Source organism: Stegodyphus dumicola, chromosome 9, assembly GCF_044657685.1.
Source record: "Stegodyphus dumicola isolate Sdum_Otavi_A_Nest chromosome 9, ASM4465768v1".
Classification (NCBI taxonomy): domain Eukaryota; kingdom Metazoa; phylum Arthropoda; class Arachnida; order Araneae; family Eresidae; genus Stegodyphus; species Stegodyphus dumicola.
Genome location: NC_140776.1, coordinates 75,397,126 through 75,424,720, shown reverse-complemented (window position 1 = coordinate 75,424,720; position 27,595 = coordinate 75,397,126). Strand labels below are relative to the sequence as shown.

The following is a 27,595-nucleotide window of genomic DNA, read 5'->3' as shown; positions in this document are numbered from 1 at the left end:
ACACTTGATTGTCTGATGTTAAACAGCTTATCAACTTTCATTCAAAGCATTTTTATAATAATGATTTGACTAACTACGCCCTCCTGTCTAGAGTGAGATTGTTTGAAGCAATTTGTCCCTGCATCTTCAGCTGTAGATGATAAGCATGAATAACCATTTTATCCTATTTTTAAAGCTTTACGTAAAGCCCGTTTTATGAGTCCTATCTTTAAAAGCTTCAAAATTCTTGATTAAACTTAATTTTTAGCACCTTATTCCTATCTTAAAAACTTATCTGAAAGACTGTTGCAGAAGAAAATTTCACGCATGTATGTATGCGTGAGTGTTTCTGTATGTTAACGGATAATTCATGATAAATTACTGTTCTTAAAGATTACTTTAAGAATTTTCATCGATAATAAGAATTCATGTCAAAAATGGACTATAAAATCTGCCACAAAAGAAAGCTCCAAGGTAACTCGACGGGATTTTTTGGAGGGATGACGAACCGAAATTGCAAATCATATAACGTATGTTCACGAATATCATATGCAGTTACGAATATCATAACAGTTTTGATAATTTTAATCGGAAAAATTGACTTAAGCGAAACAACGCAGTATAGGCCAGGTAAACCAAGTTGGTTGACATAAATTGCTTCTTTTGGAATTTACGATATCCTCAGAAAATATAATGTTATACGATGCTACTGTACCCTCTCAAATAATGGGCGGAAGTGAGAATTGTGCAGTGTGGGATGATGAGGAAGAAAAGAACAGCGGCAGTTCGGGCAGTTCGGAAAGCATCAGTGATGACAGCAGCGCAGAAGGCGAGGCATATTGACAATCTAAATTGTGTTTCCCAGACTAAAGGTGGGAGAAGTGCCATGGTGTGGTACGTTATCTGCCTTTGTTAGATTACCGGTTGATTTTAAAGGATCACTCGGGACTCTTAAATTTATATTTAGTGCGGTGATTGTTGCCGAATGAAGCTATTGTTTAACGAATAAAATTTTATGTAACATACTTAGATTAACAGCTTTTTTCTTTCTGCCGTTCTGTTAAGCGATTTATTCTTTCCCATTAAAATGTTACTGGCATGTGTTGCTGCGTACTTAGTCAGGTTTGGTTTGGTTTATTGAGATTACGGCAAAGCACACTCGGGCTATCTGCCTAAGAGGATGGATGCATTCGTGGAGGACTTTCTAAGGGAAAGTGGCCCGTATACACGTTACACATGGGGAAAACCACGAAAACGCCCATGCAGCCAGCCCGTTCGCGGGATTAGAACCTCGGAACGAACTACCAGTGTTCAGCGACTTTACCGCTCGACCGCTGGTGGGCCTACTTAGTCAGGAACTGCAAAAGTTGCAGGTTTGTAGTTCAGATTTCTTTCCCGATAACAGTCGATCGGTATCATATTTTTTTTATACTCGTAATACAGAAAAGTTTTTCTTTGGGGGGGGGATAAATTAAGCTGTCTGTGGGCTTGATGAAAATATGCGAAATATTTTTTTTTTCTTTCTTTCTTTTTTGTGCATCGAAAAAATCAGGTGCTCGTCTTATTCGGTGGCGCGTGGTATTCGTGAACATACGGGTATTCCCATTTTTACAAACAAGTTAATTTTCGCACTATTACTAAGCTGATAAATCTAAACAGATAACTAAACGTTTTTATTTTCTTTTGAAAACTTATAGCATATAAATAACATTTAACAATGTCAACAGAAGTCCTACTTTTTTACTTCTTAAAAGTAACATGGTCATACTGCTATAATTTCTTTATGTAACTTAAATAATAAGAATTATCCAAATTTAATCTTTATGCTTAAGCAATAATTTATAACTATTTGAGCTATGTGAGCATTTTTTCGAGAGCTAAGAAGTTCTTACAATAGATTGGGTAATGAAGTGTATCTTACAAGCATAAGTGTAAATCAAGACTGAACTGCAATAAACTTTACCCCAAAACCGAAAATTTATCTTCTTATCAATAGCATGGGATTTGCATATTATATTTAGTTTCATAGTCTCCTTCTGAAAAAATGTTTCTCTCTTCATTCTTCAATCAAATATAACTGTCACTTGATTCCATACTGCAACTGTACATAGAGAGAGTCACTTTGAAGTTTATGGGCCGCATGGGGATTCTGCTGATTTCTGTTTACTCAAAAAAGTTAGAAGAATTTATTACTATCATTATTGACTACGAACTTCCTGATCATGTTTTTAAATAATTTTCTATTTCTTTTATATAAATATTTCTGAAAGCGTACGGCTTACTGCACATTCTTAGTTTTAAAAGGTAACTTTTGATATTTTAAATTAGTGGACCAATAATGTATCCGGAAGTAAAATATAATATAGCAAGAGAATTACTCCCATACTTCAAAGAATATACATGTGCCCAATCGCTTCTTTCATTATAAAAGAAATAAAATTGTTACCAAAAACCGACCGAGCGATGACCGAAATTCAAGATTTTATGAAAAAGACTGATTTAATGAAAACTGTCTTTAGCGGACTTTTACTTATCGTGAACATTTTAAAATTAGTTATGCATCTTATTATTATTTTTGGATATAAAAAATTAATTCAAAATATATTTAAAATGGTACTTTGAATTTCTCTGTAAATTTACATTGGTTTCAGTTTTATTTGATAAGTGATTTCAACACCAATTTGAAATAAATGTATATATTGCTTTGAAATAGCAGGTGCTAATTGTTTCAGATCACGTTATTGAATATCGGCTAAACACTAATTGTGAAAACGGCACACATTACTTTCGAAAAATATACCATATAGGTCTTCGTCAATACTAAAGCTGCCAATTTTCCTCACTGAGCACAAGAGCTTCCCTTTCTTAAACAAGAATAGATGACACGACAGTAACTTTAAGCGTAAATTATCAGTTCAGCTTCAAGTAGCATTTTATTAAAGACTTTAAAACATTTTTTTACTCATTTTTCTGAATAAAAGTGTAGAATTTATCGGAAAGAGTTACATCTTTTTATTAACCATTGTAGTAAATTACCTTCCCTTTTTATCGGCAGAATAATAGGTATTGACTTTTTCTCCAAGACTGGGTGCAACTTAAAGAAGAAAACTCTCAAAATTTATTGAAGAAATTTCTCTTATACACTGACTACCAATAAGTATTTGGACACCTGTGATAGAAAAGAAAAACTAACTTTATTCAAAATCAATAGTTGGTAGAGCCTCCACGAGAGGTATTTACAGCGTGGACTCTCCGGGGCATACTTTCCACAAGTCTTTGTATGACAGCTAGTGGTATTTTCTTCCACTCGGCTTGGAGAAGACATAGAAGTTCCTTCACCGATTTTGCAAGGGTAGTGCACCCCTGAATTCGGCGATGCAACTCGTCCCAGAGGTTCTCGATAGGGTTCAGGTCTGGACTCTGGGCAGGCCAGTTCATTCGATGAACTCTATTGGCACCATACCAAGCCTTGGTTAACGTCGAAACATGACAACTGGCATTGTCGTTCTGAAAGTAACAGGGATCCAACCCGTAAAACTGCCACAACGTAGGAAGCACATTATCATCCAAAATAGTGCAGTAGGCATCGGAGTTGAGCTTACCATAAATGGAGACTAAGGGTCCCAACCCATACCAGGAGAAACACCCCCAGACCATAATTCCACCTCCGCCGAACTTGACTGTTGGCACAATGCATTCTGGCAGGAGACGTTCTCCAGGTAGACGCCAGACCCAGACCCTGCCATCCAAACGGTAATGGGTGAACCTTGATTTGTCACTCCAAAGAACCCGTTTCCACTGATCTACGGTCCAATTTCGATGTGCTTTGCACCACATTAACCGAGTAGCGCGGTTGGACTTTGTGATCAAAGGCTTATGGGCAGCAGCACGACTATGAAAACCAAGCAGATCTGCTTTCTTACGCTGACTCGAGGCACAATCCGACAATCACCGGTCACCTTCCACTTCTTAATCACATAGGCCACTGTCGATTTTGGGTACTTCAGATCGCTAGATATATCCCTTAAGGATCGGCCACATTTTTGATACCCGATAATTATACCTTTCTCGAAATCAGAGAGCTCTGAACTGCGAGGCATCTTGCATGCGACTAAAGCCGATGCTGTTTCCTATATATACCGGCGGAGTCCGTGGCGTACCTTGGGATTGCAGATATCGTCATTTGCATAGGTGTCCAAATACTTATTGGTAGTCAGTATATATCAAGAATGATGTTTCTATGTTAGGATAACTTGATGGTTTTGTTCTACAGCTACAAAAACAAATATCAGGATCAGTCTCTAAATGTGTAAGCCCTGCAACATCTTCGTATCAGATTCAAATGTCTAAAAATCTCGCACAGATTATCGAAGACATTTTGTATTACTATACTCAATAAGAGTTGCAATTGGAACTATTTTTGGAGTTTAATAGATGTATTTGTTGGCTTATGAATTACTGCAAATATATAAAGCCAATGTGAAATCAACATTCATCCTCCATATGCCATTTTGAAGTGAAATCTTGTTAATGCAAAATAAAAGATTATGCATCTTTATTATCTACCTATAACTGCTACATTTAAATTAATTTTTTTACAAACATAATTTAAATATATTTTAAATGTTCAGTACTACTACTTCAATGTAAGAAGGCCTATATATTTATATTATGCATTAAAATGCACCTTTTAGCATAGGTCTTAAAACACACATGCACTATGAAAAAATACAATAATGATGAAGGTACAGAACATGTATATTTAAAAATGGATTACACAGTTTTTGAAAGCTTATTTTCAGAAATGTAAACATGGATGCAATACGTTATGGATAACATTTTTAAAAACTGGCACATATAAAATAGAGGACTTTTCCAGCAACGGATGGCTGTATGATATCACGCCGCCAAAAACAAGATCATAATCTCTTTTTTTTTCCAGCTCACTGTACAAATTTTGGCTAATATGCTTAACAGAGCTTAAAGAGCTATAATAGAGACTGATTCAACCTCCGCTATGGTCACGTCCCCTTGTGGACGTTGCGATAAAGCAGAAATAAACGCCGATGAATTCTATATTAGCTGTCTCTTCGAATTCAGCCAGGCTTAGCTGATAGACGACACATCCGGCTTAGCAGCCATTTTCAACGCACACTGGCGCATCAATGAGCGTTTTACTTGCTCAGTGAGAGAGCAAGGGAATCGATCAAGCACCTAATGTATCATTTGATTGTATCTTATTACCAATAAAAAAAGGGGAGAAGTGCTATTGTGATGTTAAACTCTTTACTTTACTGTCACATGATCGAGTAATTTAACTGCAAATTATTCGTTTCAGTGTTTTAGCAGCATATAAATAACAGTGTAACATATTAATGGTTTACTTACAAATGATGTTTATATTTTAATTCACTAAATCGAGGTTGCCAAATTGCAGAATTACCACCCATTATTAAATTCTGTATTAAATGCAGTAAATGTTATTATAAAGTGCAGAGAAGCTTTTGGGAAGGGATACGTTACGTCAAGCTTCTCAAGTTACTTTTAAATTACTTGTAGAAAATTTCAGTTTTCAAAAAACATGCTTGTTGTGTACTTTAAGAACTTTTTAAAATCTTATAAGAGCATCATACGCGGCAGTAACAGCTCATTAGACTTGCAGTGGGCTGTTTGATTATCTTTACAAGTTCCACATGATCTATATTTTTTTAACTTCCTTATTAACCCAAAAAATAAAGATAAGCATGATAATCACCGAATATTGTTTTTAAAATCTAAAATAAAATGTTTTAAGTTTATACATATTTGTATAACACATATATATATATATTGTTGCACTTAGTGCATTTAGAAAGTCTGAAGTTTCTTTTTAGTCCGTTTCATAATCGTTTGAGAGCAATAATCTGCAAAAAACCAATATTTTTCGTCTCAACCTCATGCAAAATTAGGTTCATAATCATGTTGATTTTAAAAAATGCACGTATTTCAAGCGAAAAGCTGGCATGAGTATTTCTCTACCCGAAGCTTCTTCAAGTAAAAGTTACTTTACGTGAATTTTGTGCCCTCTCTGCCCGAAAAAGAAGCAAACTTAAAAACTTTAGAACAGGCACATATGTATTCTTCTCAACTTGGAATGCAAAGGATAAAAAATGCACAGTCATTGAGCATGTGGAACTAATGTAAAGGGCAAAGAAATTGCTCAATCCATACGCCTGTAATAATACTAGATGAACTGTTTGTACTTACACAGTATTGTTTCTTACATTCTTTTTCAGCCATCTCATGTTACATATTACATGATATAATACAATTTTGCATGTAATTTGACTAAAATTATTTACATATATACAAAATTCATAACAATGTGTTTATTATTTATGCGTTGAAAGCCAGGTGAAATATAGTGGTAACTAGCTCGTCTTTAGTTTTGTACTACATTAATAAAATTGCATTAAATACTATATGCTGTCGAAAAGATAAAGGATCTTGGTAGAGAAGTGAAACTCTAGAATAATACTTTTATGCGTATACTCAAATCTTTCTATCTCTATCTTTTATGATCACTATCTTTTATGCGTAGACTCAAAATTTTTATTAAGCTCTAATGAGATGCTTGATGTAAATGAAAGGAGTACAGATAGAAAACTCAGACTGCACTTATAAAGAATTCCCTCCCACTTATTCATTGCATGTCTTCTGGCATAATTGCTAGCATCGGAAAATCCAGAGTTCGTAAAACACTTGACTATAATGGCGCAGACGTACCATGTTATAAAAGCTTAAAGCTGTCTTAATGACATCAAAATCGTTTAAATTTAGTAATCATAAATAAAGTAATTTAAATTACGGCATTAAATTTAAAGGGAACGAATATCATTAGGACAACTTTAAGATTTTAGAAATTATTACTTATGCTCATGTATAGCCAGTGTTTTACGAATGGACTAGCCTTTTTCATTGAGATAAAAAATGTAAGGCATCGTAAGAAGATTAATTTGCTATTTCTGTCAGAAATTTTTTAAAAATTTTATTCAATTAAGGACTATGCCACCTTCTACATAATTCATTCGGTATGGATTTTGCCAGGGCAATTTTGTTTTCGATAGGAAAGAACGGAAACATTAGATTATTGATATTGTTGAAAAAAAAAATAAGACTGTCTATTACAGTGGCGGAAACGCTTCTAAAATTTTGTTAAGTAGTAAAAGGCGATATTATTCTTTCAAATGTAAAAGATGTTTGTATTAGTTAAAACTTATTCTTTCAAATGTAAAAGATGTTTGCATTAGTTAAAACTCGAATAAGAACATTTCCTAAACAGCAAAAATGAAGCAAACCATGAGCGAAAGAAAAGTCGTTTAGCGGGTGGATCAAGTCTGCCTGAGAAGATAAACGAAAAAAAGATTCAAATATAATATATGTTATTCTTGGCGTGCTTTTTTGCATAAGCTGCGAGTTATTTCTCGGACGTAAAAAGCACTTTAAATTACTAGCAAGAGCTTCAGGTTGTTATCTTCATGCACACATGAATATATAAATCATGAACCCTCAACCGATCTTGGTCAAAAATTCAATTCGCAAAAGGAGACCGAGTTAGTTACTCTCGAAATCAGTAGAGTTTTCAGTAAATTCGAAATGATGGTTTTAGTTTATTTTTATTTATCCTATAATTCTGTGTGAATTGGACTCTGTGGCCAGAACGCATTGTTCAAAATTGTAGCTTTTTTACTTTGACTTAGTCGAAAGATTTTTTTTTAGCACTTGGTGTAAACAGACATAATTAAATCTTGAATTTACTATTATTTGTAGATTACTGAATTAGAATTTATGAACTTCTCTGAACTGTAATATTAATTCTTAACTAATTTGTTGCCTTCATTTCACTGAGCTCATACGTGAACATTTAAAATGGCACACTTTGACAAAATGTACTGCATTTTTTTTTACCTTTATAGTGCTTGGATTTTGTCAAATTTCTTGAAACATGACTTCAGTTGTTCCCCCCCCCCTTTTTTTCTTTTAGTATTATTATTATTATTATTATTATTATTGTTGTTGTTGGTTCGTGTTTTCTCTCTAGCAATATTAAAGTTTTTCAACCAACCGTAGCGCTCATTAAATCTTATGTTATATGTTAATTATCATCTTTTACATCATAATGCGATCAGAAGTAAAACATTTTGAAGAAGCAATGCCGATGATTTTTCCTGTTTCTAATTCAGCAGACTGCGAAGTTGTTGATCAGCATATTCGGTTTCTCTCAAAGCACAAATACGTTCATTAAAATCTGATTTCTTTTTTGTCAAGTGGCAATGAATGCAGGTTATATCAGTTTCTTCTCACGGCATTACCTTTCAACCAAGGGCAACTGATAAATGAAGCAATAAGTGGACAAAACATGTCTACTCTCTTTATTATTTTACTCATTTCTGAAGTACTGATATATGGCTTTTAATCATAATACTTTTAACACAAAATCAACAATTATAACCTTGGTGACACTACTGTATTTGGCACAATATTTTGTTCAAGGCTCAGCGCTAATTTAAATCACAATACTTGTTCCATTTAGTTCCTTCATTTAATAAACACAAACCTAGTACTTTCCTTTAACAAAACACAGATAGAAAACAAATTACTGATTTATTTAACATTGGCTTTGCCGTAAGTTTAATTTTTGAATATGTTTTTAAATATTTTCTATTTTATTTTTGTGACAGGCATTAAGCTTACACAATTTTGTGAACTCGCAGCCCTTAGAAATCGAAGAAAATCTTTCTTAGGCACTAATTTGATTTAAACCTAGGCAAAAATTTAGATCAACCTAATATTCTAAACCGAGTTATCGACAACAAGTGAATAGATTTAAAACTAAAACTAAACTAAACTTGGTGGCACAAACAGCCGTTAGAAAGCTATGGCCGGCAGTGCCCTGATATCTGCTTTCTAAACCATGGGCTCTGGGGTGCTTGTGAACCTTAGCCAGGACGAGTGGTCAGCTTGTCAAAGGACTCCTCGATGTTTAGTCCCCAAGCGAACTTGGTATACTCCTTTTATCGATCCACTCAAATGAAGAAAAGCTGAGTCAACCTTGCCCAGTCTAAGGATCGAACCCCGGACCTGTGGTGCTGCTACACGACGCGCTAGCCACTGCGCCACCGAGCCTCAGTGAACAGATTTACAAGCCTGAAATTGTTATTTTTACCGCTGTTTGGAGGCCTATAATTTAAAATAAATTATAACGTAAAAGTGAAGACCCGTTGGCTCGTGGAAGTACAACAGTTGGTCTAATGCAGATAATATTAAAGTATTAAATCAAATAAACGTCTGAACTTGAATACTAGTTCTAAATAAAGAAATTTCATATTCAATGCTTATCAAACGGTTAACAGTTCATCTTCAGAGGGAAGAGAAAAATACCAAGCTATAAGTAATTCTTTAAAGTAGGAAACAATCTTCGCTAATCATAAGCTGCATTTAAAAAGAAATTAAATAAAAGGATATTAAGCTTCGCTCGAACGTTAACTAAAATTCGAATGTGTTCTGGATTGAATCAATTAATATGTTGGAACATGAGAGAACAGAAAACTGTACAAATTAAAACTAAGTCTTATCAAATCAGCATAATTGTCCCATTTAAATATCAGATTTTGTATAGACTTTTAAAATCATTTGCACGTTAGATGCGGTTATTTCTGTCGCGGTACCTTAATGAATAAATAATTCTGTTTTTTATTCTTTGTGTACCTAAAAATCCAAGACCTTTCAATAAAAATCCGATACTTCTCAGTAAAATTATGAATTCTCGTTTTCGTATTTTAATTGACTAAGAAAAATATATGATGAAAAGAAATTTCACCTCTTCTTAATTGCACGAAAGGTTCTTTCAATAATTATTTTCGTTGCTATGAGATAGTTATTAAAGTTGAATAAGGAAATATTAGAAAGATAGCATATATGTATAATATAAAGGGAAACAAACACTTGAAATAACATGTAATATAAAGCGAAGTAACCACGAGACAAATTTTGTAGTGAAAGATAGTAAAAAAGAAAAACAAATAATAAACTCTGAAAACATTTAAAAATGAATTGCAAAAACATAAGAATCCGGGGAAAAGAATCATACAAAAATATTCAAAAAATTTCATGATTTCAGAAGACATCTGATGTTCGAGAGAGTGACAACCAGTTGATTACAGTGTAATATTTCATTATGAAATGAATATAAATTGAAAAATATCCGTGATGAAGGCCTATTAAATGATTATTATTTGTGCCTTAAATTGCAAAAATTTATAAATATTTTTTTTTAATATTCAAATTCAGAAACAGAATAAAAAATTGCTTTGAAATTTGGGAAAATTTAAAACTTTTCAATCAACTTCTGGATAATTTCCATAAAAAAGCAAGTTATTCAAGTAAAGTATATTCCGTAGTTTGTGAATTAACAGAAAGGGCTTTGTAATTTTAGGTAAATCACAGATTTACCGAACCCGACTTCTAAAAAGATTCTGAAATCCTCCATATGAAATGAAAGAAAAAGAAAATCTGTTTTAGTGAAAAATAAATTTAAGATTACAGTTTTTAAAAGTACGCCTATATTTATTAAGCAGCTCCAAATGAAACTTAACGGATGAATCCATAATAAAAGCTCCTCAACCTCGAGGTTCATTTCCTTTACATAATTTGACAAAAAAGAAAAATGAGTAATTTTTCAACTTTCCACTACCCCGAGATCGTTTTAAATCAAAGCAAATGTAGAAAGGCGAGAATATTTAGAAAATTAACATTAAATTTGAATAGGTTATACTAAATATGGAACACTAAAATCTCTCCAGAAAATTAAATAAAATAAAAAGTGGTTTATAAGGCCTTATCACCCATTCAAAAGATGTCAGATAAATAACTCTTAGTGCAGTTTTCTGATGATATCACAGGATCACACATGATATACAACAGCCAATAACCATATCGCTTTGGGGTTAATCACATGAAAGGAAAACTGGTTCTCCATCACCCTCCCATTCATATTCTTTACTTCGATACTGATTAGGGAAAACGTAAAATGTACAGCTTTTCTAAAAAAGGAAGGAAAAATTCTCGCATCTTTTTTTTTTCTGAGTTGAAGCCGATAAAAATTATTTGAAACAGTTAATCGTTGGAAATAGACGGATGTACGATAGCGCTCTAAATGCACTAAACTTCTAAGGGTTTTATAGGTTAGGATACAAAAGATTCAAATAAAGAAGAAAGCAAAAAAAAAAAAAAAAAAAAAAAAAATCGAGTTTTCGAATCTTAATCTTTTTAAAGATTCGAGGAATGCGAAGACTCGAATATAGTTTCTCTAATTTAGACTAAAACGAAATATTCTCAAACGAATAGTTTGGAATAGGAAAAAAAAAAAAAAAACTATTTTAAAAGCAACTGATCTGATAGTATATTTTCAGTGAAGCAGTTATTTATCATTGTGCCTTGTATGCATTTCGCTTTCACCAAGATTCAAATTAAGAGAATCTCTGCAAGTAAAACAACTTTTTTAAGCTAGTTCCATGGACCCTTAAATGCATACTGAAAGGGTTAAACTCCTTCTAAACAAGTATCTTTTTTTTTTCTTTTGCATGTCCTCATTTCCACGTTGGAAGGTTATGAGCAAGAGTAGGCAAAGAAAAAGGGGAGGGAAATACCGAGAAGGAATCTGAATGATCGTGGAACGGCCGGAGGCCAATCAGTATGCGTAATGGTTTATAGAAAAAGGGGAAGGAAGAGGATAAGAGACCAGTCGGACGGGGTTTCTCAAGAAAGATGTTTTCCGGCGTTGCCATTCACCTTCTCTCGATCTCTCCTCAAGGACGATTTAATCCGGAAAGGCAACAGCTTCTCAAAAAACATCCAAACAACCCCTAAGAAAATCACTAATGCATACATTAAGCAGCCTACTGCTCAAGAAGTATGCAGCTGAAATTAAAATCCGTACGAGACACCTAATACAACCAGTTTTTCAATTTGATACTGCATTTCGGTTCATTGGAATGGAATCATCGATTTAGTGGGAGAGATTAGGTAAAGGATGCTCCCCTTTTTTTTATTTTTAATTTGTCTAATGGCTGAATCTTTTTTATATCAGACACAACAGAGACAATTCTGATACAACGATGGCACACAACGCTACAGAGACAATGAGATTTTGACATAACGCAAGCGAAAGGATAATGTTTCAGTTCTATACAAAAGTTATTATACTAATTAATATTATATAAATGTAATAAAATATGAAGAAGTGTATACTAGCATATATTAGGAAGATATTAAAAGATAATATAACGATATTATAATATTCTTTTAGAAAGGATGTCTGATTTTAAAGTTCAGGAATGAAAACCGTTAGTTAATTACTGCAAACCACAAAAGGGCTATATTCCTAAGATGCTTAAGAAACACCCCCGTAGACAGCCTAGTTGGCAAAATATCAAAAGAAGAAATAATAATTTTATTAGATTTTTGATAAAAGGAATTAACCTGAATTTTTTTTCACGTCTTAACAAAAATACCTGATACACTTCCAGACATACGCCATCAGTTTCCTTCATTTCCATTGAAGTTAAACATATTTTAAGGAAACACTTGTTATATTATAACATTCTGAATTTATAATATTTACGGTAAATTTCGCTTTTGTCAATATGCTTATCTTTTCATGAAAATTCAAAATAAGTTTGAACGAACTTTATATTAGAAAAAAAATGAAGAAACAGATGTTTTTGATTTGTAAAAGACAAAATACTTCAGAGTTAAGAAAAAGGAACAGGAAATTAAAGTTCAATTTCTTTTCGTTCAAAAAGAAAAAATTAATGCATAAGAAATAAAAATAATTTAATATTTTACATAAATATGAATGCATAGGAAATAAAAATATTTTTTCCTTGAAGCTGAAAGAAATATTTTCTGACTTCAGTTTCAAATATCAGTAAGCCCTTTAAAAGGAGAATGGTGTTGGTGTATTTAATTATGGCAAAGCACACGAGAGCTATCTGCCTAAGGGGAGGGATGCCTTTCGTGGAGGACTTTCTAAGGGAAACTGGCTCGTATACACGTTACACATGGGGAAAACCACGAAAACGCCCATGCAGCCAGCCCGTTCGCGGGATTCGAACCTCGGACCGAACTACCAGTGTTCAGCGACTTAACCGCTCGGCCGCTGGTGGGCTTTTAAAAGGAGAATGAATAAAATCTCTGAAGACTTCAGTTTTGTCCATGCTTCTACTCTAGGTCGAATAATCTTCCATGAACTTACTTCATCGTGAGTCTCTCATCTATACTTTAATTTGCATTAATGAATTTACTGAAATCATCTATTTCTCGTCATATACTGAAATGATAAATGGAAGAACAAATTGAAAAAGAATTTTGAACTTCGATTATTAAAGAAAAGCTTTCTTCTAAAGAATAACTTTCTGAAGAAATTTCTCTAACAATAACAAAGTTGAAGAAATTGAAAAAGGCACCAAAAGAATCTTAAAGAATATTAATTATAGCTGTCACTGAGACCTCAACTGCACTGATCAAATGATTTTGATTTCGAGCATAGGAAAAGGTACTTATTTATCAATAAATGAATATAAAGAAAGGAAATTAGAATGTAATAGAAACTGTGCAACAAGGATTATGAAGAAAAGTTATACAGCACATAAATTTCACGTTTCCAGTGAAATATGATTTGGCATGGATCTTCTTTAAAGAACGTCGTGATAACGGTAAAAATTTCTTCATATTCAATAATCAATTAATGGTACGTTATCATTCGAATAAGGAAGATTTTCCTTATCAGAATCACTACTATTAAAAAATTTGATGTGTACACCACATGACTTCCTTGTACGGAATACTAAATTATACGCATTTTTTCTTGCATTTCATTTAAACTTATCGGATTTAATTAAATCTACTTCGCCGACAGCGCATAAACCACAATAGAATAAATGCATTCTTTAAAATTCACTCTAGTATTTGTTTACCATAGCGACACTCTGGCGCCAGATTCACTTAACAGTATTGTATTTCATTCATATTATAAGTCATAATGCACAAAATTTATATCATTTAAAGAATAGAATTATCTAATCGTTGCCACATGTTCTATTCAAATATTATAATAAAGCTAGAATGATGTATAAAAGAAATTAAGCAAACAAAACGAAAATGAAACAGTTTTTCACAGACTATTGAGTATTTCTCATTCAATTAATTCAGTTCTCACTTCGTTAGAAGGCAAAAATACATAAAATCTCAAAATATCTATATTAAAAATTACGAAGTAAATCTTAAACACTTATTTCCTCGAAAAAATTCCAGAATGGATTAAGCATGATTGATTTAATTGGCAATAATAAATGAAGGCGTTATCTTTGTTGTTGCGAAGCTAAGTTTCTCTAGATTGGCAACAAATCCACTAGTCTGTTGTTTCAAATGTAAACAATCAATGGCCGTCATAAAAAAAAGGCTTAGCGGCACTTAAACAACTTTAAAATTGTTGATAATTCTAAAAATATTGCATACAGATTTACTAAAGGCATAAAAACCTTAACCGGAAGATAAAAACAACATAATTCAATCATTTTTAAAGCAAAAAATGTACAATTTACAAACATATAAGAAAGAGTAAAGAAACTAAGATTACTGAGTCGGGTAACAGAGTGGATATATATATAAATATATTTATATACGTTTGGTGCGGCCGATTGCAACCAAAATACGAGGTGCACATCTACATGTTATAGCAGTCCTATATACAAAATTTCAACGTTCTGAGGCTACTCGTTTTTGAGATATGCGAGATACGTACGTAAATACGCCACGAAAAATTCTCTTCAGAATTAATTTTAAAGCAGTTTTACAATTTTTTGGAGGAAACGAGTCTTTTATTCTGTCTTTACGTACAGATATCACGCAAAAATATCGTTAAATTGCATTCGATAGCGGTCAAAATGGATATTTTCGTTGAAATATGCTGCCTGAAACTTTTCGCGATTACAATACTTCCTTTTTACTTCGTACAAGGAAGTAAAAACTCTTTTTCATTATTTAAATCAATAAGCAATTACGAGGCTGTAGATTACTAAAGAAAAATTTTAAGTATATAAATGAAATGAGTGTCGAAATCATTATCTCTAAACTTATTCGTTTCTCTATGCAGTCATAATTAATAAGCTTGAAATGCCAACAAACAAAATACTTTACCAATATCTAACGAAGACAGTTTCAGTCAGTCTAGAAGCTTTTTTTTTTTAATTTAATGCAATCATATACAAGTATCATATACTAAGAGATCGTATAGATATGTTTCGTGGACCTCCTTACCACGCTTAAAAAAAATATTCTCTATTGCCAATAGTGTCTTGCCTGCTGTACTGACCTCGATGTCAGATCGCTAACTGCAGATTTCAATTCTTAAACTTGTTATTGTAAGATTTGTGTATGACATAAATATGAACCAGTTTTCTCAAAAAGTGCTCCTCAAAAGCATCCCTCTTTTTACAGACACCACTCGTATGTTTACTCTTGATTAAATCAATCAAAAGTTCGGTTTATGTAATGAAATAGGTATTTATATTTTATTAAGAGCTACAATAGTTTTTCTTTACAGTAGTATCGCTTTCTTACACTGCTGTACTAAGAAGGGACTGATAAAAATTGGATTTGGCATAAATGAATAAATTTATAGAAATTTTCGATATTTGAACAAACGTCGTGGCATTCCAACTTATTTTACGTGTCCTTAACGGAAATCAGAAGAGAAAATCCGTTAATGGGAGCTCGTTCATTAATTTTCTTAAGATTTAGTTTAAGGTGATAATTCAACATTCTGATTTGAATAATATGTATCGGATTGGCAAGAAAGTCATTTCGATATTTCAGTGTTTATTAAAACTCCATTTTTTTTTCAATATTAAAAATTAAACTTAATCAGTCAAATAACTTTTATTCTGTTAGATAACCTTAACCGTCTTTCTGATAACTTCATCATTCCGCTGTCATAGAACTTATGATTTTTATCAGCAAAAAAACTCACCCAAGTGAGATTTGAGGTCATCGTTATTATTGAAATTTTTTCCATTTAAGAAGATTTGAAAGCTTTAAAATAAATGATAATACGATTGTGCAAGGTCGGGGATATATGGGGGATGCGACTTCACTTCTCAGCCAAGCCCCAATAATTTCGTACTTATTACTAAAGATGTGTGAGGCCCCGGATTGTAGCAGAGGAACGCGATTCATTTGCGATTTGCTAATTCTGTCCTTTTTTTCTCTTTGAATGCTTCCTCCAGTTTCTTAATTTGTTCTTATTAAACATCTGAGCTGATCGTTTGGTTGCTTGAGAGCAGCTCAAAATACATACCTTTATAATCCCACCAAACTGATAACATGATATTTTGCTGATGCCATGATCTTTTAAACTTTGCGATTACGATCTAACTATCATCACCAGTTAAAGGATTGATCGCACTGCTGTCTGAAATGCGTATCGCAAATATTGCTTCGTTGTGTTAAGTGAATTTATTTTAATGTATTCAGAGCCCAAATATTGAGTTTCTTAATGAGTTCTTCCCATCCTATGTGATTGTCAGTTGTTGACACATTTAATCATTTTTCAATCTCTCGCACATTTATATGACAATTCGATTCAATTATGGCTTTAATTTTGTCATCATCAACTTTAGAGGTCGGCCAGAACACTGGTCATCTCTAGCATGAAAATTTTTACACGAATTCTGGCATATGCTTTCCATTAAGCAATCAACACCATAAACTTCACATGTTTTTTTTTGGTCGGCCTCAGCTGCTTTCTTGCCTTTGTGAAAATAAAGTAAAATATGTCGAAAATGTTTATTTTTGCATCCCGTGTTAAAACTGACCATAAACTAACAGTAGTAAACAAAAATACATGGCATTTATTTCTATAGTAACTTAAACGTGTCAGCTACCAGATCTCAAGAGGAAAAAAAACAACCATAATACTGACAGAAGAATTACGAAACGAATGTAACAACTATCTATTTGTGTAAACCGAATTCACTTTCTTACCAACTCAATACAATATTGAGAATCATGTGTTCCTATTCAAGAATCAGCTGATATATTGATTTTGTTTTATTAGTATTGAAACATTATAAGACCAATAATGTAGGAATCAGCAATGAACATAAATTTTTCCATCATCTCTGGGCCAATTTTTTCTCAGTTCGAATAAATTTTTGGTTTCTTTTTGTTTTAGCTATAATAAACTTTGTTTTAATTTAAATTAAACTAGCATGAGAATTTGCAACTAAGTTTACTGTCACCAATTTTTGTTTTCAGTTGAGATTTATTATGCAATGTTTTACAAGCTACATCCTCGTAGCAAATCCAGTCGAGCCCACATAGAAAAATATTAATCTGCTAGCAAATACAAATTCAATTGCAAAAAAAACACGAATTTAAAAGACAGTCGTGCCTGTAGTTCTCTTGTATTTCCCAAAATATTTAATTCGTCACAGAATATAGCAAATAATCATTACAACAAGAAAATTTTGTGTAATATTCATTACATCCTTTTGTTCATAATTCATATCAGTTAGAAAGCCTTACACGATAATGTTATAAATAGCTGCATGCATGCTAATGTAAACTTTAAAAGATAGAAAACATAGATTTAGGTTACTGAAGTATAACATAGAATATAAGTGGCATTCCTTTTTAAAGACAAAAAGGCTAATGCCTTAAGTTGACTGCCTTGAGTTTTTTTTATTCCCCTTATTTATTAGAAAATGTTGGGTAGCTGTGAATTTGAAATTAATATTCAACAGCGCGACATATTAACATTTAAATTTAGTACCCAGTAAGCGATTTGTTAAAATTTTCCTCTAATAATGAAATATCAAACTATATCACGAATGACATGACTATGGTTTTTGTAGGCTATTAACATCGCAAAACTGTTACAGATTTTATGCAGCAGGAAAGAAGATAACATAGTAATATTGAAGTTGATACCATTGCTGATTTCGTTATTTTGTTGACCTGTCGTAGTTCCCATGTTTATTCTTCTCGGCTATGGATGGTAAACTTTAATTCGAAATCACAAGATTGGTCGACCCGAAGTTGCATAGAACTTATATTTTCAAACATGTTTAAAAATTAAAATTACTAAGTTCAGAGTTTTCATAAATTACAAGACCAACCCTGAGAATCTTGAAAGTAATCGTTGGGAATGAAATGAAAACATGAATATGGAAAGCATTTAAAATTCCTGATCGGATTGAAAGTAAACAAGAAATCGAGTTATAAATTATTATGTGATAAAAGTTTAAAAATAATAGTGGACGTAGAAGAAAATATTTCTGATATAAAATGAGAATAAAAAAATTATTTAAAAATGTTATTTCCGTTAAAAATATCACAATTTTATTATGATTTGTTCAGGTTTTAATGGAAAATTAAGGAAATTAATCTAGATCAAGTTTAATCGAGTAAAATTTGTACTACTATAACTGTAATTTTTATCCAGGTTGGATCTCTGTTACGTTCAAATTGCTCCAAATGACGTTTGCTAATGTTTTCATACCAAGCCACCCGTGTTAGCATCTAAAATAAACTAAACTTTCAGTTTTATTATGTGATAAAAGTTAGCTCACTGAAAGATAATTTTCAAAGTAACTAATTTATTCACTAAAAAACACTGAACTATTTTATGTGATTTATTTCTCTAGATGCAAAAACTTTAAACTGTTTATCGAATTTAAACGGAAATTCTTCACTTGAATAACTGCTGAAATATTTCTAGCTAATTGCCGAATAAAGAATGATAGTTTTGTTTTTAAGTTCAAGAATTTAAAGAGCCGATTGCTCAGAAGGGAAATAAGTAAACCCAATTAAATACTCAAGAGGAAACATTATAAGACATGTTTCAGAGTTGCTTTATTTCCCTTTACTAATCTTAAATATCATAATCATTCAACAGTTTAGAAAAATTTGAATTCTACATTGCTAAAAAGCGAATCTGAAGATCATGGTCTAAAACGAAATAAAGTTAGATCCGTTTGAACTCACATCTATCTATTTGTTTTTCGAAGCCTTTGGTAAAAACTAAAGATTTAGGTCGCTTTCTTGAAACTTTATCATGATTTAAATGTACAACATTTTAGATATGATGAGACTTTGTGATATCTGTCCTAATTTTAAAGCTAAGTACCCTGATCCTGGTGTATCAAATACATATTGGTGAAAGAGATACACGATCGTAACAGTTATAGTTACAAAGAAATAGATCGTTGGCTGTAGCTACATAGAAAATTTTATCGAGTAAATAATCAGAGAACGTTACGAGAATACATAAAATAAATACTTTAATGGGGACGCCATATCTAATTTAGATTGATGACGAACTTCTCGAAATCTAAATTATTACATCATCTATTTTATATGTCAATTCAAGCTTGACGTTAGGTTATTTATTATTCAATGCTGTTTCCAAATCTGAACATATATAATTATAATAAATTAAATCGTCGACTTTGAAATTAATGGATTTTGTTTCCTTGAGCCAGTTTCCCTTAGAAACTCCTCTACGAAGGTATTCCCCCCCCCCTTTAGGCAGATAACTCTGGAGTGCTTTGCCATTAATAAACAAGCCAAATATCAGAAATGGGTATTAAGTTGCAAAAGTTCAGTTTGACTTTTGCATGAAATTTCTTGAGCTCATAAGCTATTAAAAAATAAGAAATCTCAGATCAGAATTTGAAATCGTGTTATTCATTCTGTAACTTTACTTATCTAGCTAAATGCTAAAAGTGCTTTAAAAAATTGAGATAAGAAAATTTGTTAGAAAACTTTGAATTTCTCAAAACCAAAATAATATTTTTGATGAGTTTAGTTACATTCAAAACTTACTTAGTATAATTTACATTCAAAACGTTTTTAGCAATGATTAGAAAAGTGTTATTTGTACCACATCCCGTCCCGAGCTAGGAAGGAAGATTGGCCGAACAATAAACTTGCATAAGCTAGTGATCTATTACGAAGAAATTATCTTGGTTAGATCTTTTTGGGCAAATGTAGAAAAGGAATACGTAAATGAGATCTGAGTAAAGAAAGATTTTAAAAATTAGTTAAAAACAAATAAATTCTAAGTACGCAAATTTTTCTCCTAAGTTACATTTATCTGTATTATTATTAATTAACTATTAATTTGTAAGTCACTTTTAATGAAAGTACTAGTTTTCATTAAAAGTTTAAAACTAGTTTTTATGTCTTAAAATCATTACGTTTAGAATTAAAATACCCAAAATGGCAGCGCTCACGATAAATAAGATGATATTAGCCTAATGATAGTATAGTTATTTTCCTCGGCCACTCCTTATATTTCACACCAAAAAGAATGAAAATTGTACAGAGCCCTTCCTACCCACTGCTTTCTTAACTGACGCCAGACTAACAGAGAATAAACACTAAGCCATTGTAATCCCTTGTAGATGTAATCTGACTCAGACAAACGTGGGAGAACAAGTAGTTGTGTTAGCAGCGATTTTTGTAGTAATTGCAATTAAAACGTTCAAGAACGTATTCAAGAATATAAAATACATGAAAATATTTAACTTCCGATATGATGATTGCACGGAAATTATATCTGCCATCTATTATGTAAAGATAGTTAAAATGTACTTTGCTGTTTAAAAAAAATGAAGTAAGAGGTTTCAAAATCCATTAAAAATATGTCCGACATAGCATCGTACTTTTAGCATCGATATAACATCACATTTTAAAATAAATAAAAATTTTAAAATTGAAACTTTATTATTTTAATCTTTATGTCATATCGAAAAGTTGAATTCAAAACAGCAGTGCGAACAGTGCGATACACTCATATGAACAGTGCGTTTGAGCCACCAGGCGGAATGTCTACAACCTTATAAAAATTCCTCTGTATAGTTAATTATTGAAGAATTGATATTTAGGAAAATTTAAAATTAATAATCGGAGTGAGATCCAACGGTTAGAGCGAAGCGAATCTAAATTGGATTATTTAAACTTTATAGAAGATTTTAAGGGAAATTGGGCCCGAATCATGTTACACATGAATAAAACATTGAAAACTTCGTGCAGTTAATCTTTCGGATTCTAAGAAAATTCGAACATAGTATGATTTCTAATATTAATATGCTATTAGAACATAGCATATTTAGATATTTAGAGTGCGCTCTTTCCGCACAGATACTATACATTAACAAACATCCATGCCTTCTCCGGGATTCGAATCCGGGCCCTTCGTTACGGCAGTCAGCTTCGCTAACCACTATCCCGGCTGGACGGCACATTATAAATTTAAATTCCGAAGTGAGAGAAAGTAATAACAAAGAAGGAAAATTAACAATCTTTCCTAGATGCTACAAGAATACGGTGCGATTCGGGTATTGTATTCTGAAATTTAGTACTAGGAAATCATTTGACTACATACAGCACAAATAAAAGCATTACTCTTAGCCTGCCAACAACTGCAACGCTCAAGTGGCAGTTTAAATTAACTGAATTATGAAACTCCAACTAACCGACTTTCAGACTAATAGAAAGTTATTGCTGAAAGAAATCTGAATTACAGGCAGGTAAGGATGATATTATACTAGAGCAATTGTACATCTTATGAAATTTATGTCTGGAAGTAAAGTCGCTATTACTAAAGGGGAAAGTGAAGCTAAAACTACTACATAAAAATATAACACAGTTTGCTTTTCATTATTTAATTAACTATTGAGTTATTCTCCTCTTTCTCCAAAATGTAATCTAAACAACAATGTATGCAATCGTCAACGAAGAAAAATATTATCGTTGATGTCCTTTTCCTCCAACATTTTGGGATAAGGAGTAGAGAAAAAAAACTGATGCGTAAACATGTAATTTTTTAAGTCAATAAACATATTTAATTAATATCGAAGTAATTAAGACAATTAGTGCAATATTACTACATAAAAAAGAATGCAATGTTGTTTACAACATATACTTGTAGTACTTCATATTAAATAACTTTTTATCGTTTCAGTTTATAAAGTAGTTGAAATTATAGCAAAAATAGGTGAGATTTGACTTATTTGAGTGCATCTTTTTCTCAATGGCTTGGGGAGATTTCACTTGTCCTTAATGAGCCATCACATCAAAATATCATCAAACTTTCCAACAAAGGACTTAAATTTATAAAAACTTTTTTTTTTTTTTTTTTTTTTTTTTTTTTTTCATGGCAGCTGTTTGCTACGTAACAGCTTATCTAACCTTTGCAGAACAAAATTTTAAAATTTTTCATTCCTGTTCCTTCCTGGCTTTATCTCTTTCTACTTTTAAAAGGCTGTAAAATGCTAATCAACCAAAAATGCCGTCAGGTTTTCTTTCATCATTAGAGAGTTCTTTTGTGGTAAATAAATAAGTAAGAGGGAAAAAAATCTTTCCTTTGAGCGTATGACTAATGTATAAAAAAGACAAGCCAGATGAAGGCAAAACGAAAGTTGTAGAGACATTAGGATTTTTTGGAAGCAGGAGACTTGAAAAATGAGTAACACATTGGTCGGGAATAGAATCACGGACCTCTGGAATACGCGCCCAGAAAGCAGACCACTACACCACGAAGGCACGGTAAAAAGGAGGAAGAAATACCTTATATACTTCCCCTTTTAAAGGACGACTGGGGTTTAGAGGACTCAATCATCAAATCCTGGGTGTGAAGAATCATCATCGTTCGGGAGACACTGTAGAGACATTAGAATTTTTTGGAAACAGGAGACTTGAAAAATGAGCCATTAACAGTCAAAGGAGGTACGGCTAAACTCTTTGAAAAGGTACTACCTGTTTTCCACAGATTTGTCAGTTCTCATTGATAACTTTACCCATGATTAAGTTAATGATTAAGTTAACCCAATGCAATAAGCAGTTGAATTACTAGTGAGTCATCATCAGTAATGTACTTTGTAGTTTGCACTTGAATAAAATATTCGAAATGCATATTTTGTTAATGCAAGTGCTTTCAGGTCTTAGAATTATTGAGATAATGAAATTAAAGCGCAGTAAAGTTTCCACTCTGAACTAGGTTAATGGAATACATTTTATAAATAAATTACGTTGCAAAATGTTTTCACAAATATTTAATAATTTCTTTTAAATCTTAAACAATGAAAAAAGTAATATGTAGACTTTTTCTCTGCAGAAATTAATAGATTTTGATCAGCTTTAAAGAAGTAAAATCGATGGTCGTTTTCATTTCCATAGCATGAAACTTTGGATAACAATTTTTAATTTTTTGATAAACTCGCAACTTTTAAATATAATAAAAACTTTAAAATATCTAAAAAGGTATAAGTAAACGTTTAAAATATAATCAAAATGCCTATATTTCACACAGATGATTTAGAAAAGTACAAATTTTTCATCAGTATTTAGAAAAAAAAATTATTTTGCTTAAAAGTCTGTAAAGCAGAATTCTTAATTAAATCATAAAAAGAACTTTCAAAATTAACTCGTTTCTCGGATGTTTTGATGAACTGTAAATATGTTATTGTGATCTATGGCATGGTAAAAAGGAGGTAAAAAGTATTCGAAATATGATATTTAGTCCCTAAAAAATTGTGTTTTAAAACTAATACCAAAAGTCTAATTTTTACTTTAAAAAAAAACTCACCTCTTGATAATCCTCCATTATTCCTAATAATTTAAGAATCCTATGAAGACAATAAAATCAGTATTATCCAAAATTGCACATCCCCGATTTTGTATCTAATCTAATGTAACATCCATAAACTACACTGGAAAACACACAAACAATCGTTCTACGCTTTGCATCTACAGTCTTCATGTTGAACCTGGAAAAAAATATTCAATTAAGAATTTTTTTTTTTGAAAAATATATATTTTTATTTATACTACATTGAGATTAAAATAAATATAATATGTTTCTCAAAACAAAAGTTATCGGTTACAAATATTATAAATACAATCTTCACAACAACAATTTCTGCGAATAAAAAAAATATTTCGTTAGTGCTTATGACAACCTAGTTTACTGTTCAGAATGTGTGTTATTAATTTTAAATGCTATATAATATCAGAATGCAATGTAAGTCTTCTATATGCTTCAGAAATGAGCGATCATTCGATCATTCTTATCCATAGAAATATTCAAAGAATCTAAAGCAATATTATTTTTCTAAGAAAGGGCATAGGCGTCATAGATTATCAACTCAGAAATATTACGCACATTCTATCTTATCGAAACTCTGCATAAATTCTTATGTAAATTTATTAAAATTAAGAAAACTCTTCAAATCTTATGAGCTATTTGTATCGCTGATTGAATAATCATAAAATCTTTTATATTATATTCGTACTAAGCGGAAAAAAAAAACTTTGATATGTTCTACTTTCATTTTCAAACATTGTTCACGGCTCTCTTTTTTCAGTCCTTTTTTTCTGCTTTGTAAAAGTCTGAATGACGATAAAGTTTATAAAATAATGTCCGTCATCAGATTCATTATTTTTAATAAACCATTATGTCCTTTAATATGTTTAGAAATTCATCTTTATAGAACCAATTTTCTCATTACTTCATTAAATTTTTATAACTTGTTATACCAATTAGAAACTAAAGAATTACGGTAGTCAGCTGAACCTAAAACTATTCATCTAAATAGACTATCGCGCTAACTGGTTAACACCAAACGGGATATGAAGTTTTCTATTTTATGTTATATGTGTATGTGTGTCTATTAAGAGGATCATAATGAATCCTTTGTTGATTGTTAGTTTCAAATGCTGGCAAATGGGCTGCTTGCATTAGCTTTTTGTAGTTTCTCAACCTCTAACGTGAATGCTAGCCAGTTTTCTTTACAAAAGCATCCATGAAGGTATCCGTTTAAGCAAGTAGGCTTTGTATGTTTTATCAGATTAAACAAACTATACTGACTGAATTCGTAACGAAACTGCATTTAGACCGCTACGAGTTGCTTTCCCACCCATTCGATTCTCACAGCCATACCAAAGGGCCCGTGTTCGAATCCTGGAGAAGGCACGAATGTTTGAAAATTTATAATGTCTGTGCGGTATGGGGACACTCTAATTATGCGACGAGCCGCTCTCGAGAAGTTGTGGTAGGGGAAGAGGGTGGGAGATCTCTTTTCCTGAGACCTCTTCCCTCTTCCTGATCGTCCCCCTGAGGAGCTCTCTTTCGAAATTGCAAGCCTTGTTCTTCAGCAAATAATGTAACCCGACACCTACCATTTACTAATTTAATGCTAAAGTGCTACACCACCAAGAAACATGGAAGAAATGCCTTTAATATAAGAAAGGTAATTTCATCAAATTTTTAACTGTATTAATACTATTAAATGAGCCGAGGTTATTTTGAAGGCTATCATTTTAAAATACAGAAAGTGTGTATTACAAAAAACATCAACTTTCACGGATGAATTATAAACACGAATATTCTTATAAATAAATTAATTAATTAAATAAAATAAAGATAAGAAAATAAATGAAACGAAATTTTAAAACATTTAGCAACACTTTGATTTTTTACATATATCGAAGGAAACCTTAACGAGATCTTCATTATTTTCAATTCGCGGATCCTACCATGTAGCTTTGTCTTTTTCAATAGCTTTTTTTAAATATAGATTTTAATTATTACTCCAAAGGGGCATTGTCTCTGAAGAACTATTGCTTTCGTTTTGCGATTTTGTGTTGAATCACTATAAATGTCCATTTCACTTTTCAAACTGTTGCCACCAAATGTTAGAGTCTTGCATTATATTTGAAGAAATTAAATAATGAAAAATCTCCATAAATGTATGTACATTTCTCGCATTGTGATAAAACAACGGTACATAGAGCCATCGAATTTTGAATGACATAATCTTCCTACGAATATGGGCATGCGGAAGACCAAATTTGAAACTTGGAATTTGTTTAATTATCGATTTCCTATTTTGTACAACTTTGAGTTTGTTACTTTGAGTTTGAGTCAAAAATTCGTTAAAGATTTAAAAGCGAGCAATGGCAACAATCTACGGGGGAAAAAAACCTTTTTATCTCCAGCGAGCGGAACTGTGTATCGGAAATTCTAAAGATAGGCTCATTTTAAAATTATTTTGCTATTGAACTGAATTTTATGGTTTAAGTGCAAACATGATATTCAATAAATAAGGGTAACACACAAAACGTTAAAAAAACGCCTCTTTGGACTTCATTTAAAATCTGAAACCTTTCAGATTTTTTTAAAATTTTGTTTTTCTTTATCTTGCATAAACCTTTCTATTGAAATGAGAATTGACTGCGAAAAAGCTTTCGATTTTTTCTCAGCTATGAAACAAGTCTTTAAAAAGAGACATGGAAAGAAAAAGCGACTTTCAGACTTTTATTAAATATTTGAAACAACTGTACCAAAGATATCATGGTTTTACTATTTATTAAATTAATGTTTTAAAAGAACAATTGAAAATTAATGTTTTAAAAGAACAATTGACAATAAAATATAATAAGGATGGAATACAAGAGAAATGCACTAGTTTGAGTTCTAGTAATTTCGTTGTGTGTTTCTCAAGCAGGCAAGATTCAATTTTAGTATTATCTTGATTTCAACATAAAGGTATATTAAGAATTAATCTGTAAAATACCTCTCTTTATTCGAGCAGACGTTTTGCCTAAATTAAAAAAAAAAATTCAGTATCACCGGTAAACTCCAAATGAAATAACACCTGAATTAGTTCACTAAACCTCAGCTGATATCTGAAGCAGTATCATGTAAACGAAATGCGGTAGCTTTAAATTTAAAAAAACACTTCCCATTGAAGAAAAGATCTCCATTAGATGATCACTTGAAACTCTCTTTTTTAATCAGCATTAAACTAAGGAAGAATTTCCTTAATTCTGAATTAAAACAACATAGTATATAGTGTTAGATTTTCGTTAAGTACTATTCCTAAGCGAAATCCTGTTTTTGTTAAGCCATCAGATTAAAATTTAAGGAAGGATGCTTTCATTTCATTTAGACTTTATATATAATTTAAACAATAGTCTAATACTCATTCAGAAAGCATATTGAAATAAATTTCGACTGTTCGAAATGTATAACTGGTTCACATCAATTTAAACACCCAGGAAAGCAGTTGGATTACCTTAATAAAAATTCGATTACACTGCATAGTGAAACTAAATAATCTCTTGAACTTTCACACAGCAGGGACAAGTGTACAGCTCCCAAATTGCACTGTTCCCATCACAGATTTCAAAGAGAGATTAAATCGTCTCTTCAGATTTATGGTGATTACAATGGGGTAAATCTGAACCACGAGCGCATCTTTAGTGGCAGCAGTGATAAAAAATCCATCCAAATATATCATTATAGTGATTCTGGGCCTTCTTCAGTGGAGGGTCATCATTCGCTGATATGTTCCACGAACAGACGGATGTGGGTCATGCATAAGGCAAAGAATTCGCCATCTTTTTATGCCATTATGCGATGCTCTTCACACTTCACTGGCTGTCCACAATGAGAGCGCGTTCCAGCCTCGATCTGTACGGCCACTTCTTGGCCGACGCTCCGGTCGTT

General features: G+C 32.0%; 2 protein-coding genes across 2 annotated transcripts in view; one reads left to right on the top strand and one right to left on the bottom strand.

The window, feature by feature from the left end:
- LOC118194703 (uncharacterized) overlaps positions 1-27,595 on the top strand; it is a 195,126-nt gene that overhangs the window by 41,195 nt on the left and 126,336 nt on the right. The gene's annotated exons all lie outside the window — the stretch shown is intronic.
- The window catches only part of Myo10A (unconventional myosin 10A), a 388,389-nt gene that overhangs the window by 291,663 nt on the left and 69,131 nt on the right, over positions 1-27,595 (bottom strand). The window contains exon 2 of the mRNA XM_035365884.2: positions 23,672-23,852. Within this exon, the coding sequence (XP_035221775.1) occupies positions 23,672-23,689 (18 nt within the window). The 5' untranslated portion in view covers positions 23,690-23,852. The remainder of the gene's footprint in view (positions 1-23,671; positions 23,853-27,595) is intronic.